The 12,948-nt window shown below is 34.8% G+C and overlaps 2 protein-coding genes across 2 annotated transcripts; both read left to right on the plus strand.

The window, feature by feature from the left end:
* Positions 1–675: 675 nt before the first annotated feature.
* On the plus strand, positions 676–9,465 carry noc4l (nucleolar complex associated 4 homolog). The gene is made up of 15 exons (XM_079835326.1): positions 676–843; positions 943–1,063; positions 1,221–1,327; positions 1,703–1,810; positions 1,897–2,046; positions 2,174–2,276; positions 2,916–2,950; positions 3,037–3,087; positions 3,185–3,296; positions 7,290–7,350; positions 7,444–7,554; positions 7,655–7,818; positions 8,639–8,721; positions 8,877–8,990; positions 9,122–9,465. Exons 1-15 carry the CDS (start codon positions 706–708, stop codon positions 9,236–9,238), a joined length of 1,575 nt encoding a protein of 524 aa, XP_079691452.1. The 5' UTR covers positions 676–705; the 3' UTR covers positions 9,239–9,465.
* phpt1 (phosphohistidine phosphatase 1) lies at positions 9,368–12,861 on the plus strand. The gene is made up of 3 exons (XM_079835327.1): positions 9,368–10,556; positions 11,393–11,520; positions 11,600–12,861. Exons 1-3 carry the CDS (start codon positions 10,340–10,342, stop codon positions 11,690–11,692), a joined length of 438 nt encoding a protein of 145 aa, XP_079691453.1. The 5' UTR covers positions 9,368–10,339; the 3' UTR covers positions 11,693–12,861.
* The last annotated feature ends 87 nt before the right edge of the window (positions 12,862–12,948 follow it).

A 12,948-nucleotide genomic window follows, 5' to 3' on the forward strand; every position in this document is an offset into this window, starting at 1 on the left:
ACTCAAAGATTCCTTATTAATTTCAATACATTTAAAGTATGCTCCCTCACGGATAGAAAATTGTTATATTACGGCCAGCACAGGACAGGACTTGAAACAGGACATGCCCTGGGAAAACAGGACGTTTGGTCACCCTATGTTAGACCTTCTGTATTAGCTTTAGTGTGAGTATTAGATTGTAACAGTTTCGTGGGTTTTACTTTTGTGAATTAGAAACGTTTGATGCGTGACCACGTTATTGGAGCTCAGACGCCGAATGCTCCATTGAGTCGCATTCAAATATCAAGGCGTTTTTTTCTTTTGCTGAAGACATAGAACGTGCCATCTTTTAAATGCAATGCATTCAATGATTGGCATTTGACAGACAACTGGAAATCGGACCTGGAAAACGTGTAAAACTATTAAATAAAATTCCTTACTCTGTAATCACAAACCATTATGATTGGTCCAGCCTGATGGACGCAGTGAAAAGTAACTGGTGTCACGTGACAAATATGACTTTCGACAACACCTTACAACATTAATAGGCATTTATTTGGAAAATAAAAACTGAGTGAAAAGTTCAAAAGAAGTAATTATTATTTGGATACGTCGTAATGAACTGCTATTCTACCACTTTAATAATTTTTCATGGAAACACGCTGGCCACTAGGGGCGACCGCACGCTTTGACGGGAACACGACAACACAGATTAGAGCAACAATCATGGCGCCGTCCAGGGACAGCAACGTGAAAGAAAGCAGCCAGGTTTCATATAAGAAAGATATCAATACTAAAACAGATCGTATAATTCAAAGCAGGAAACATGCTAACGACATATTCGACGTCATTGAATATTTGCCGGTATGTGATTCTTATTTCATAGTGAATGAATTCGACACGTTATGTTCAGTTCTATGAATTAACTGTTAATCAATAAATATCCATATTTCCCTCTTGCAGTCCGAAAAGGAAAAAGAAATCATTTTCGCCACCAATGCTTGCAGTAAGATTTTCTGTGAGTTGTTAGACAGAGGAGATCTACATGTCGGTGAGCTGCCTGAAGAAGACGACCTCATGCATGGTAAATTACTGTTTGTGATTTACCTCACAAGGAATAGTTTGTGTACATTTGTACAGTATACAAAACATTACGTCTATGGCGAGTTCCCTTCAAAGATAGTAAACCAGACGTGTGTGTGTTTGGTTGGGTCAAATCTAAGTAAACAGTCTCTTTCCAGGTGATCGCAGTGCTGATGAGAAGTACCATATATTTATGAGACACCGTTACAATAGTTGCGTGGAACAACTTCTGGAAAATATAGGACATGAAGCTTTCCAAGTGAAGGTGAGTGAGTTGATTCAAGTAGCATGATGATTTAGTTTGTAAAAACTTGGTCTATTAATCAAGTTTACATTTGCATATAAAGTAAATCTGAATAGAAAAAATGTCTAAGGGTCATGAGATATGCAATTAACTGACAGACTCGTGCTATTTTACTTTTATTTATTTATTAATAATATTTTAAATTAGATTTTATTTTTATGTTTTCATTTTAGTTTGATTTAGTAATTTTAGCTTCTTGTTTGAGTAATTTTAGTCATTTTTATTACTTATTAGTACTTACCTTTTAACTTATTTCAGTATTCTGTTCAAGTTTATGTAATGTCTATATTTTATATTATTTATTATGATTGATGTCCATTTTTGTCATATTTTCAGGAGACGTCCCTCTGTGCCCTGATGAAGTTTGTTGCTGCAGAAGGCAAACACCCTCTCCAGAATCTGGACTGGAGTGAACACCACAACTTCCCCAGGGAGCTCATACTGGTTGGTTTTCTTTATAACTAATACTGATGTTTGTTCCTCACTCTGACTTCATATCGGTATAAAGTGTCTCGCTCTCATGTTCACAGGCCCTGGTGAAGCATCTTCTCTCGGAGAAAGAGGACATGTCATTGCTCATCTCCAGGTTTCAAGAGTTTATGGAGATGGATGACGTGCGCTACTACGTCATGACTTCAGTACGAGACAACATAACCAGAGTCATGGACAGAAACAAAAGGGTGAGTGTGGTTAGTTTACATTGCCAGTTTTTTCTATAATGTTTGCATTTTAAAGACTTTTTGCATATATTTTTTTCTATGTTTAGCAGTTAAACAGGCTTATTTTTTAAATTGAATCTGTTTTTAGGCCGTGATTCCAGTATATCAGAATAATGCGTTCACACTCCTTTCAACCATCAACATACCCAGCCAAGCATCAGAAATGAATAATTTCCTTGTCAAGCAAGAGAGTAAGTTTGTTTTTAACTTTTAATATTTCTGTCTCTCATCCTTACCAAGGATTCATTTATTTGATGAGAAATACCGTAAAAACAGGAATTATTGTGAAATATTATTACAATTTAACTGTATTCTATTTGAATTTATTTTAAGATATAAAAGATTATATTTCAAATAAATGCTGCTCTTTTGAATTTTCTATTCATCAAAGAATCCTGAAAAAAAAATGTATCACATTTTCCACAAAAAAGGTTTTTCGACATTAATAATAACAACCATTATTAATAATTGAACACTAATAATAAATTATAATAATTAAGCAGTAAATCAGCATATTAGAATGATTTCTGAAGGATCATGTGAGACTGGAGTAAAAATTCTGATAATTCAGCTTCGCTATCACAGGAATAATTGACATTTTATTATGTATTATAATAGAAAAGTTATTTTAAAATGTATTAATATTTCACAATATTACTGTTTTTACTGTATTTTTAATCAAATAAATTTAGCCTTGGTGAGCAGAAGAGACTTCTTTCAAAAACATTTAAAAAAAATCTTAATTATTCTAATCTTTTGACCACCATATACACTGCATTTCATACAAAACTGTGTACCTTTATAAATACCATTTTCTATGATTTTATAAGCCAAACATGAGGACTGGAAAGCAGCCAGATTAAAGGTAAATACAATATAACATTTCTGCTTTTATATTTGTTCTTTCCAAAGTTTGTTCTGACATCACAAATACATGTATTTTTCTTACAGGAGCATAAACGAGCTTTTGAGCAAATGTGGTTGGTGTTTCTCAAGTACAAGGTAAATAAACTCTGTTTCTAGTGATTCTTATTACATACTCCTTGTGTATAAAGACCTTTCCTGAGGTTTTTTTTGACTGTGTTGTGGGTTCCCATAGTTACCTAGCAGCTTGTACAAGAAGATCCTGGTCATCCTTCATGAGTCCATACTGCCACAGATGAGTGATCCCACACTGATGATTGACTTCCTGAGCGCCGCCTATGAAATTGGTTAGCTCAGGCTTTACTTTATTTGTGCTGTGATGGCATTTGCATCCATTTCCATTCATAAAAACATGCAATTGATTTCTTTTGAATCGTCAGTAGTCTGTTAAAGCAGCACTAGGTAGGTTTTGCTCTCTGGGTCCCCCTACAGTTGGGAAACAGTATTGTCCTCTACTACTGTCGTAAAATCTGTCATTCTACATCAGGGGATGCATCGCACGTGCATTTATTGACATGACAAGCATGATAGCCCTGAACACTGCAGGAGTTCACATGCAGGTGTTCTGCTCATAGATGGTTCTGCTTGCGTCGCGTGTGAAATGTCTTCATCCTAGGTACAGTGGCATATGTTTCAGCATGTCATATGAATATAATTTCATGGGGTTTTTTTTTTTTTTCAAACGCCAAATGATCGCGATGCTCATGTTTACAAGCCAGCGTCATTATAGTAGCCTAGTCTATTGGTTCCAGGGTTTTTCCTGGGTCAAAAATGGTCTTCGGTGGTGGCTGACAGACATGGTCATCCATACACACGCACGCACGCACAGTAAAAAAGTACCCTACCCACGTGATCTGCGCAATACTGACAATACATTTTAAATTAATTCAAAGAAAGTTTGTAACTTTTGCTTATCTTATTTTGATCCCACATGAAAAAATACTGTAGTATATTATAGTAAAATTACTCTAGTAAATACTATAGTGTTTTTGAACCGTACTATAGTAAATATACTACAGTAAATTAACAAAGTGTAGTAAATACTATAATATACTATAGTATTTTTTCATGTGGGATACCTTGATGTTTGTTTTTGTTCCTCATTTTTACACTATTTACTGATAATTGTTTTGGTATATAATCATATCAATATTAAAAAGTAGTAATAAAAAAATGAACAAATAGCCTAATCTTCTACCATATACAATTTCATAAAATGATCAGCTAGCTAACAACAACTTTGTTCTGGGTTCACCTCACTCCAGTCTAAACTAAGTGATTTATAGGCTATTTATTTTACTACGTATTATGAACATAAATAAGCTGAAAGACTGTGGACAATTAAAACTAACTCTTACACCCACTCTTGCTAAATTGTGTAAGCACACTTGTGTTCTCATTTCAGACGTGTTCAGAGTAAATGATTAAACTGATTCGTTAGTTCAGTGTTGGACAGATCAGTTGTTCTAACCAGTCGTTAAAATGATTCGGTTCAAAGGAGTCATTATGGCGAATCGGACATTAGCAGGCGCTTTGTGTGCGAATCCCGTCTGTTAGAACATCGCAAAAGATTTGTCAACACACAGAAAACACTTCATAACCGAATAGGATTTGTTTCTCGTTTATTGAAAGTATGGTTTATGTCAGCTGGTCAGAGAATCAGTCAATGTTTTTTGAGCGCATTTCACACCCAGCGGTAATTAAAGGAAAACATCGTCTGATAGCGCCACGTACAACATGGATTCGGTCTTCCGACCTTTTGATTTTGATTAACGTAATATGTGAAATATTAGAAAGCTAAGAATGCTTATTTTTAAAGACAGAGAGAGTGCGAGCAGGGGAGGAGCTCTGATCGTTCTCTCTGTCACTCAGTTACAAGTGCAGCATCTATTCTACATCATTCATAAATCACAATAACTCGGGACAAATTGGCGGGACAAAAATTTGTTTTGGCGGCCAGCAAAACATTTTCAATGTAGGAAAAACCCTGGGTTCCCGTTTTACAGAATCTATATTACTTCAATTCAATGTTTGAGTGGTAGGTAATAATAACCATATATCGTTATAATATCAAGCTACCATAGATTAATCTGCAAATTGGAGAAATCGATTTGCATTATAGCTAGGGTTGGGCATCGAGAACCGGTTCCAACTTGGAACCGTTTAAAAAAAAAACGATGCCATTGGAATCGTTTTGAAATTTTGTTTTCGATTCCGATCATCGGTTCCAAACGCGCAAGTTTTCGGAAGTGCTTGCCGTGCCCGTTTGTTCTGTTGCAGCCATGGAGCACGATAAGCGGCGCTCAAAAGTGTGGCTTTATTTCACTTTTTTTTAAAAAGCCTGCACAGTGCAACACATATGACAAACTTATTTCTTGCACGGGAGGATGCACTACAAATATGTGGTGTATAAATTAACGAGTGTAGCGTGTTTGAAATGCTGCGCAGGTCCACTGTCCTCCTCGGGCAACCCTGCGCTAACCAACGTTATTAAAGGGATAGTTCACCCTGAAATGAAAATAAAGCCTTCTTTTACTTACCCTGATGTTGTCCCAGTGCCCTATGTCCTATGACATTTAAAACACTGTTCCTGCATGCACTCCTTCCTATTATGGCAGTGATTGTCGATCAGCTAAAACATTACAAAAAATAAACAAATGTATCACGCAACGATACAGGGAGACGCGCGCCATATGGAAAGTGTTCAGGGGGCACACTATAAGGTTTTGCGAGAAAGAAACCGTATTATTCAGTCAAAACACTGAGCTCAGCCGTTATTCTGAGCGCACTCCTCTGTTTATACTGAGCCGTCAGCAGCCGCCGGCGCTCATGCCTACTATAATAACTCGCACTGTTGTCATTGCACCCACGATAGAAAAAAAACGTGATTCTCGTCTTTTCTATAACGTATATGATAAGAAATAATACTAATAATATAACCTCCTTAAGTGAATATTGTGTACCGGTTGTCATGACAATATTGCACGAGGTTACTGCGGCTTGGAGTGCGCACACACAGGAACACGCGCATTTGAACAACAGATGGGTGAGTAAAAGATGGCTTTATTTTCATTTCAGGGTGAACTAACATTATCCCACCTCATCATAATCAGGTAAGTGATTGAAGTGTAATAACAAAGCCCTTGACCAAATTGCGAATTGTGGTGAACAACAACGTTACTGAAATTATTTTTCCCCCTCGTAGATAAATGTAGCTATACGCAAATTGCCCACGCTAGTAGCAGTCCTAATGTGACTGCTGTTAATGCTATTGTTAAACCGGGACTCGGTGTGAAACTTCATTCACCTTTGCAGCAAAGCAAGTGAAAATGCCAGCGGAGAAAGTCCCAAAACTAAAACTCATTATTGAATCAAAATACAATTTTCCTCTTTGAAATGCACCTGTGACATGTTGTGACTCCACCCCTCAAAGAATCGGAATCGAGAATCGAAAAGAACCGTAATCGAAACTAAGAATTGGAATCGGAATCAGAATCGTTCAAATCAAAACGTTGCCCAACCCTAATTATAGCTTGAGGCAAGACAAATAAACAAATATCACAGACATGTTAGGTATCCTAAAATATGATTTTGTACGTCTTACGTATTTATTTGCAAGAATGTAGCCCCTCCTCCTTCAGCTCACGCCAACGAGCAAACGCTGGCCCAATGTTGATCCTCGTCCTGCCTTTAATCCCATCACTTTCTCGTTTCCTCTTTTTGCTTTCCTCCGTCAAAAGCTTTGCTTTCTTATTTTTCTGTGCTGCTTCGGCCATGACTATAACATTCGGCAAACAAATGATAGTTGGGCTCGCATGTCTGAATTTAAGGAAGTGGGGGTGGAAGTGACGTATATGCCGTAAAGCAGTCGAATTTTGTAGTTCTTTTTTTTCTCGGGTTACTACCCGAAACCCGAAGTTTAAAAGTACGATTAAAAACGATACAGACCCCGTCAGGCTATGGCAGACGTGTCATTCAACCTATTGTAAGTCGATGTATCATCACAAGAGGTTTGAAAATATATTATAAAGGTTGAAAAGTTACCTAGTGCTGCTTTAAATGGTTAAATGTAAATGTTTATTCCTTTCGATAGTGTTATTGTTTCTTATCACATGCAATTAGACACATTGGTTGTTTAGTGTAACAGGCCCAATAACTCATACCGGATTGATTATATGACTATTTTGAATATATTTGCATGTTCTTAATTGATTGTAATTAATTACTATTTATCACATATATGTTTTTGTAATACATTATTCTGTGTGTGTTCGACCCAGGTGGAGCGATCAGTTTGTTAGCTCTGAATGGCTTGTTCGTTCTCATTCATGAACATAATTTGTAAGTATTAAACCATTTCAAATGGCAATTCTCTGATCTATATCAACACCTTCATATTTAAAAAAAAAAGCCATGTCTGTCTTTGTTGTTTAGGGATTACCCAGATTTTTATAAAAAGCTGTACAGTCTGCTGGATCCCTCTATCTTCCATGTCAAGTACAGAGCACGTTTTTTCCACCTGGCAAACATTTTCCTGTCTTCAACGTAAGTTTAATCTTGATACACTTCTTTTGACCAAAGATCGATATAAGCAGTCTATCAGTGTCATGTTTTGTTCTTAAATATGATCTGACCTCTCTGACAGACATCTGCCAGTCTACCTTGTGGCAGCGTTTGTGAAGCGCCTCGCTCGTCTTTCTCTCACAGCGCCACCTACAGCTCTCCTCATACTTCTGCCATTCATCTGTAATCTCATTCGCCGGCACCCCTCATGCAAAGTTCTCATCCACAAACCCAGTGCTGCAGAAGGTATCTCGCTGATAGAATGTTCAAATTATTAATTATTTATGTATATTTATTTAATTAATATTAGTTGCTATTTAGCTATAAATATTCATATTTATTTTTTACTTATTTATTTAACATTTATTTATTTATGTATTTTTGTTTTAAATATAAATAATTTGATGTATCAATTTTTATTTGTGTTTGTATTAATTAATTAATTTTGTTTATTGTTTACATATTAAATTATTTTGTTTATTATATAAGTATTTTATGAATGTAAAATATACACATTTTGTGTTTATTACTATATATATATATATATATATGTATGTATGTATATATATATGTATATGTATATATATATATATATATATATATATATATATATATATATATATATATATATATATATATATATATATATATGTATATGTATATGTATGTATGTATGTGTATGTATTTATCTATATTTTATTATTTATTTATATATATATAATATGTATGTGTGTGTATTAATTTTTTTGCACTTGTATTTATTTTTGTTTTTCAATTTTTGTTTATTTAAATATGAATTGTATACATTTTTGTTTTGTTTATTTTTTGTATTATTTATCCGTTTTTATTTATTTATTTGTATACATGTATTATTTTGTTCATTTTTATTGAATCATTAATGTTTTGTTTATTTAAATTATATACATTTATTTTATTTTTATGTATTTATGTATTTATTTAACCAATCCTCATTTTAACCAGAATTTATGAGGTGGTATACAGGAACAATTGTCTTTTTTTTCTGTATTTTTTATCAATAATTATTCTTGTCAATGCTTTAAATCAGAGCCTTGTGATGACCCGTATGTGATGGAAGAGAAAGATCCGGCTCAGTGTCATGCTCTGGAGAGCAGCCTGTGGGAGATCCAGGTAAGACCAAATCCAAGGCTATTCATATTGATACTTGTTTGGCGCTTTTTTAATTGACATTTTGACAGACTCACCATCCACAAACAACGAATTAACCTTTGAATATCTAAAAAGATATCCATGAAAAAGGCACTTTTTTTTCTTTTTTTTTTTAGACATTACAGAAGCATTACCATCCAGATGTGTCCAAGGCCGCCATGATGATCAATGAGCCACTTTCTGAACAAGAGGATGACATCAGTGCGCTGCTAGAGCTCTCTACTTTTGAGGTAATTAGCAACATTTTATCCATAAACTACTAGAACATGATTTGTAAATTTTGATAGTGATGGTTGCCATGTGTTGTGTAAGTTTAAAATTGTTCAACTAATCATTATACCCTCCACATTTTGTATGGCAGCTAATGGAGCGAGAACTCAAGGCTGAAAAGAAGACGATACCGATCGAGTTTGATACAGCCACAGAGCTCCTGAAGAGCCCTAGAGAGGTGCTCGGAGTGCACTTTTCTCTAGAGTAACCACTCTTATTTGCAGATAGTCATTCTGTCCTTTTATGTTCTTTTCAAAATGTATTTTATGAATAAAAATGTTTATGCATCAACTATGGCAGTGCTTTCCCTAGTCTGAATAAATAAACATTTGTGCAAATAAGCATGTGTTGAATGTTTTGTGGGCTCTAGTGAGTCTTACACACACATAATCTCTCTGTAAAACAGCAGTTCGATTAAAGAGTGCTTGGTTAATTATGTAAGTTTCACAATTTAAAGATTAGACCATTAGGCCTTGCAGAATTTTTTCATTGAACCATACTTATCACAACCAAAATAGCAAAGTGCAATTTGTTACTACTTAAAAAAACAAAAAGTCTAAGAAGCCCCTTATTTTCAAAAGTAAAATTATATCAGATGGTGATACTATATAACAAATATCTATGGTAAATAATGTGGATTTTTGTCATTTTATTTAATTAGTTAGTTTTTCATTTCATGTATATAGGTGTTGACGCAGTGGTGGCTATTACCGTGTTACCACAGTTTTAATGTTAGGACAGTAACTGTATTTCCAATGTTTTAAATAAATTAAATGTAAGATTACAAGTATTTTATAGTTTTAAGGCACTCCTTTTCCTCTGCTTTAAGGATGGAAATACATTTTCAATTCATTTTAAATCTACAAGACTTCAGATGCAAAAGCCTTTAAGTCCGTCTGACATTTTTCTTTAAAATAAGCATTTTTGTCAGGCTTCTAGGTTTCTACCTAAGTACCGGTACTTCCGAATGGGCAGAGGCTGGGATTTACTGTCTATGGGATTTAGTGGTTTTGAAGTGAAAGTATTTTATGAATGTATACTATATGCGGAGAGCATTCACTCGGTATCGTTATCTCATTTATCTCACCGAAGAAGAGGCTTTTAGAGGCTTTGGCATCTGAGCTCTTCGTAAACAAAACGTACCTATATTCAAAATATTACTACACAAAAATTCAACCTCGTTGTTTTGCATAAAAACCCAACACGTAACATTGTGATATTCAATGGCTGTGGTCATTTTTCTCCAACCCGGTAGGTGTCGCTAACATGAACATGTGCATTCAAGTACGCAAAAACACAGCAGTTGTTAATGAAGTGCTTTTCTGTTGCTGTTCTAAACTGGGCTGTTGTGTTGAGATTTTTCAGTGCTGCTTTTGCAATAATGTCCGCCGAACGTCTTGCTAAAATCCCAGAGGTTGATTTAGATCCCAACGGAGTCTTCAAATACGTCCTCATACGGGTTCACAGCAAAAACGACGATTCATATGTTGATATTGTAAGAGGATACGCTTGGGCCGAGTATCATGGTAGGGATACGTTCATGTGCTTGAATGAATGACAGGAGGAGTGTGCAGTCTGTGCACATGTATTAACAACACGAGCCACATAGCCTAGGTTTTGAATATGTCAGAATATACATTTTAAAATAGTATTAAGGGCTGTAGTTGAATAACAGCTGACAAATGACAATTATTTTGGCTTTATGTTTAACGTTAGAGAGAATAAATATAGATTCGCTGAGTTTTGATAAACTTTGTCTCTTTAAAAAAAGATTACATTGTAAGTAAAATAAAATCTTCTATTGACTTACATTGCTGTTGTTAGAATACAATCGTGGTGTTTCTTAAACAAATCTGTTTTTTATTAACGGCAAAAGAAGAGTGTTACAAATATTAGAAAATGTAACAAATAGTTGATTTACATGCAAACATTTACACATTTTCAAAGTTTTAACTGCTTTTTGCTTAATAGAAAATCGGATTGAGTCGATATAAAGTTATATTTCTTTGATGTAAAACTGTTTTTTTTTACAGGAGAACTTACATTTGTTAACATGGAATTTTGCCATTGAAAGAATACCATTTATTTTACAATTCTCCAAAAGACCAAATAATAAATGTTTCCAAAACAACTCAAATTGGCCATCAATGTTTAATGTGATAAAATCATCTGTTTATATTTATCTATATTTCCTCTGTATTATGGTTTACAACCGTTTACAACAACTAAACTGCAATGAAACACTTAGTATAAATAAATACAAAATAGTTTATTACCATATCATTTTATAATGTTACAGTTTTAGGACAAACGTTTATTTGTGTCTCGCTACAATACCTTCATAACGTTGTATCTTCTTAAGCTGATATCTATGACCGTGTGGCTGGAGAACTGGAGAAAAGTGGAGGATTGGATTGTGAGTGTCTCGGAGGTGGAAGAATCAAACATGACAGTGATGCAAAGAAGATCCACGTCTACGGTTATTCCATGGTATGCATGATGTTCCAGTGTTGAACGTTATACCCCTCGAAGGAAATGATCCAATAATCAGTTCTTTTTTTTGTTCCAGGGATTTGGGAGAGCAAAGCATTCTGTCTCCACAGAGAAGATAAAAACCCATTACCCAGACTATGAAGTGACCTGGGCAGATGACGGGTATTGAGTGAGTTACTTGGGATATACGACAGCTCAGTCGGAGGACACAATATTCTAGGACTCCTGATGTGCCAAGGCTGAGAAAGAACAGGACTCTCTTGTATGGGTGGATGGATAAAACGCTTACGCCGAAACTAGAGGAGAGGTCGTCCTCATTATTTTTGATTGGTTTTTAACTTCATGTGCAGATTAACACGTGGCAACAAAGAGAGAAGAATGCACTTATGTTTATGGCCATTGATCTTTAAACGGCAAATATAGAAAATGATGAATATATAGCACGGAAAAGCCTAGTGGGAAAGGTTAAGTACTTCATCCAAACCATAAAAAGTTATTTAGTGCAACAATGACATCCTGAAACGATAATAAAGTGCTCCAAGAAATTCCCAGAACCGATTATTTTGTCATGTATTTAAAGGGATAGTTCACCCAAAAATGAAAATTATGTCCTGATACAAACTTGTATGAATTTCTATCTTCTGCTGAACACAAAAGAAGATATTTTGAAGAATATGGGGAACTAAAAAGTTGATGGACCCCATTGACTTTCATAGTAGGGGGGAGAATACTATGGAAGTCAATGTTTGGTTACCAACATTCTTCAAAATATCATCTTTTGTGTTCAGCAGAAGAAAGAAATTCATACAAGTTTGGAACAACTTGAGGATGAGTAAATGATGAAAGAATTTTCATTTTTTGGGTGAACTATCCCTTTAGGTTGATGGAAATGTTCAGATACAACCTGCTATGTCAAAGTAAGGCAAACGTCTCATTAAGAGAAATGACTGTGCTTAACTACAACATATAACATGAATCTTGTCATTTAATGATTACTAAAGCTATATACTATAAATCTGGACCCTCAAACCTGATCCGGAGGTTGTAAATCTTGCCTGATAAACTTGATGATCCACTTCACATCCGTTTGTCAGCATTTTTATTAGAAGATGCAATGACTTTCTTGACTAGAAATATTATGACACAACGACATCCTGAGAATGTTATTAACATTCTGAATTTACAACATTAAAAAAGCCAGCATCAAGTCAGCACTTTCTTTTTTTCATTTCAAGCCTGAAGATTATGACTCGAAATCTTCCATTTAAATTGTTTAGTGAAAATGAACAAAAATGGGTTGCACAACAACATTTAATAAATGAATTCATTTTTGCCTCCAGCACTGCATTCGCTGCCTCTTTTATTGCATTGATTTTATTTCTTGTTTCTTTGCTTATCTGTCAAGGTTTACTGACAGGCCGAACC

This window comes from Gobio gobio, assembly GCF_949357685.1.
Source record: "Gobio gobio genome assembly, chromosome: 14".
NCBI lineage: Eukaryota > Metazoa > Chordata > Actinopteri > Cypriniformes > Gobionidae > Gobio > Gobio gobio.

Excerpts from the sequence above, each read along its gene's own strand:
- noc4l (XM_079835326.1), top strand. The coding sequence starts at position 706 with ATGGCGCCGTCCAGGGACAGCAACGTGAAAGAAAGCAGCCAGGTTTCA. Across the intron at positions 7,351-7,443 it reads CTCATTCATGAACATAATTT|GGATTACCCAGATTTTTATA; the intron begins GTAAGTATTAAA and ends TTTGTTGTTTAG. Across the intron at positions 8,991-9,121 it reads TAGAGCTCTCTACTTTTGAG|CTAATGGAGCGAGAACTCAA; the intron begins GTAATTAGCAAC and ends TTTGTATGGCAG.
- phpt1 (XM_079835327.1), top strand. The coding sequence starts at position 10,340 with ATGAAGTGCTTTTCTGTTGCTGTTCTAAACTGGGCTGTTGTGTTGAGA. Across the intron at positions 10,557-11,392 it reads CGCTTGGGCCGAGTATCATG|CTGATATCTATGACCGTGTG; the intron begins GTAGGGATACGT and ends TATCTTCTTAAG. Across the intron at positions 11,521-11,599 it reads ACGTCTACGGTTATTCCATG|GGATTTGGGAGAGCAAAGCA; the intron begins GTATGCATGATG and ends TTTTTGTTCCAG.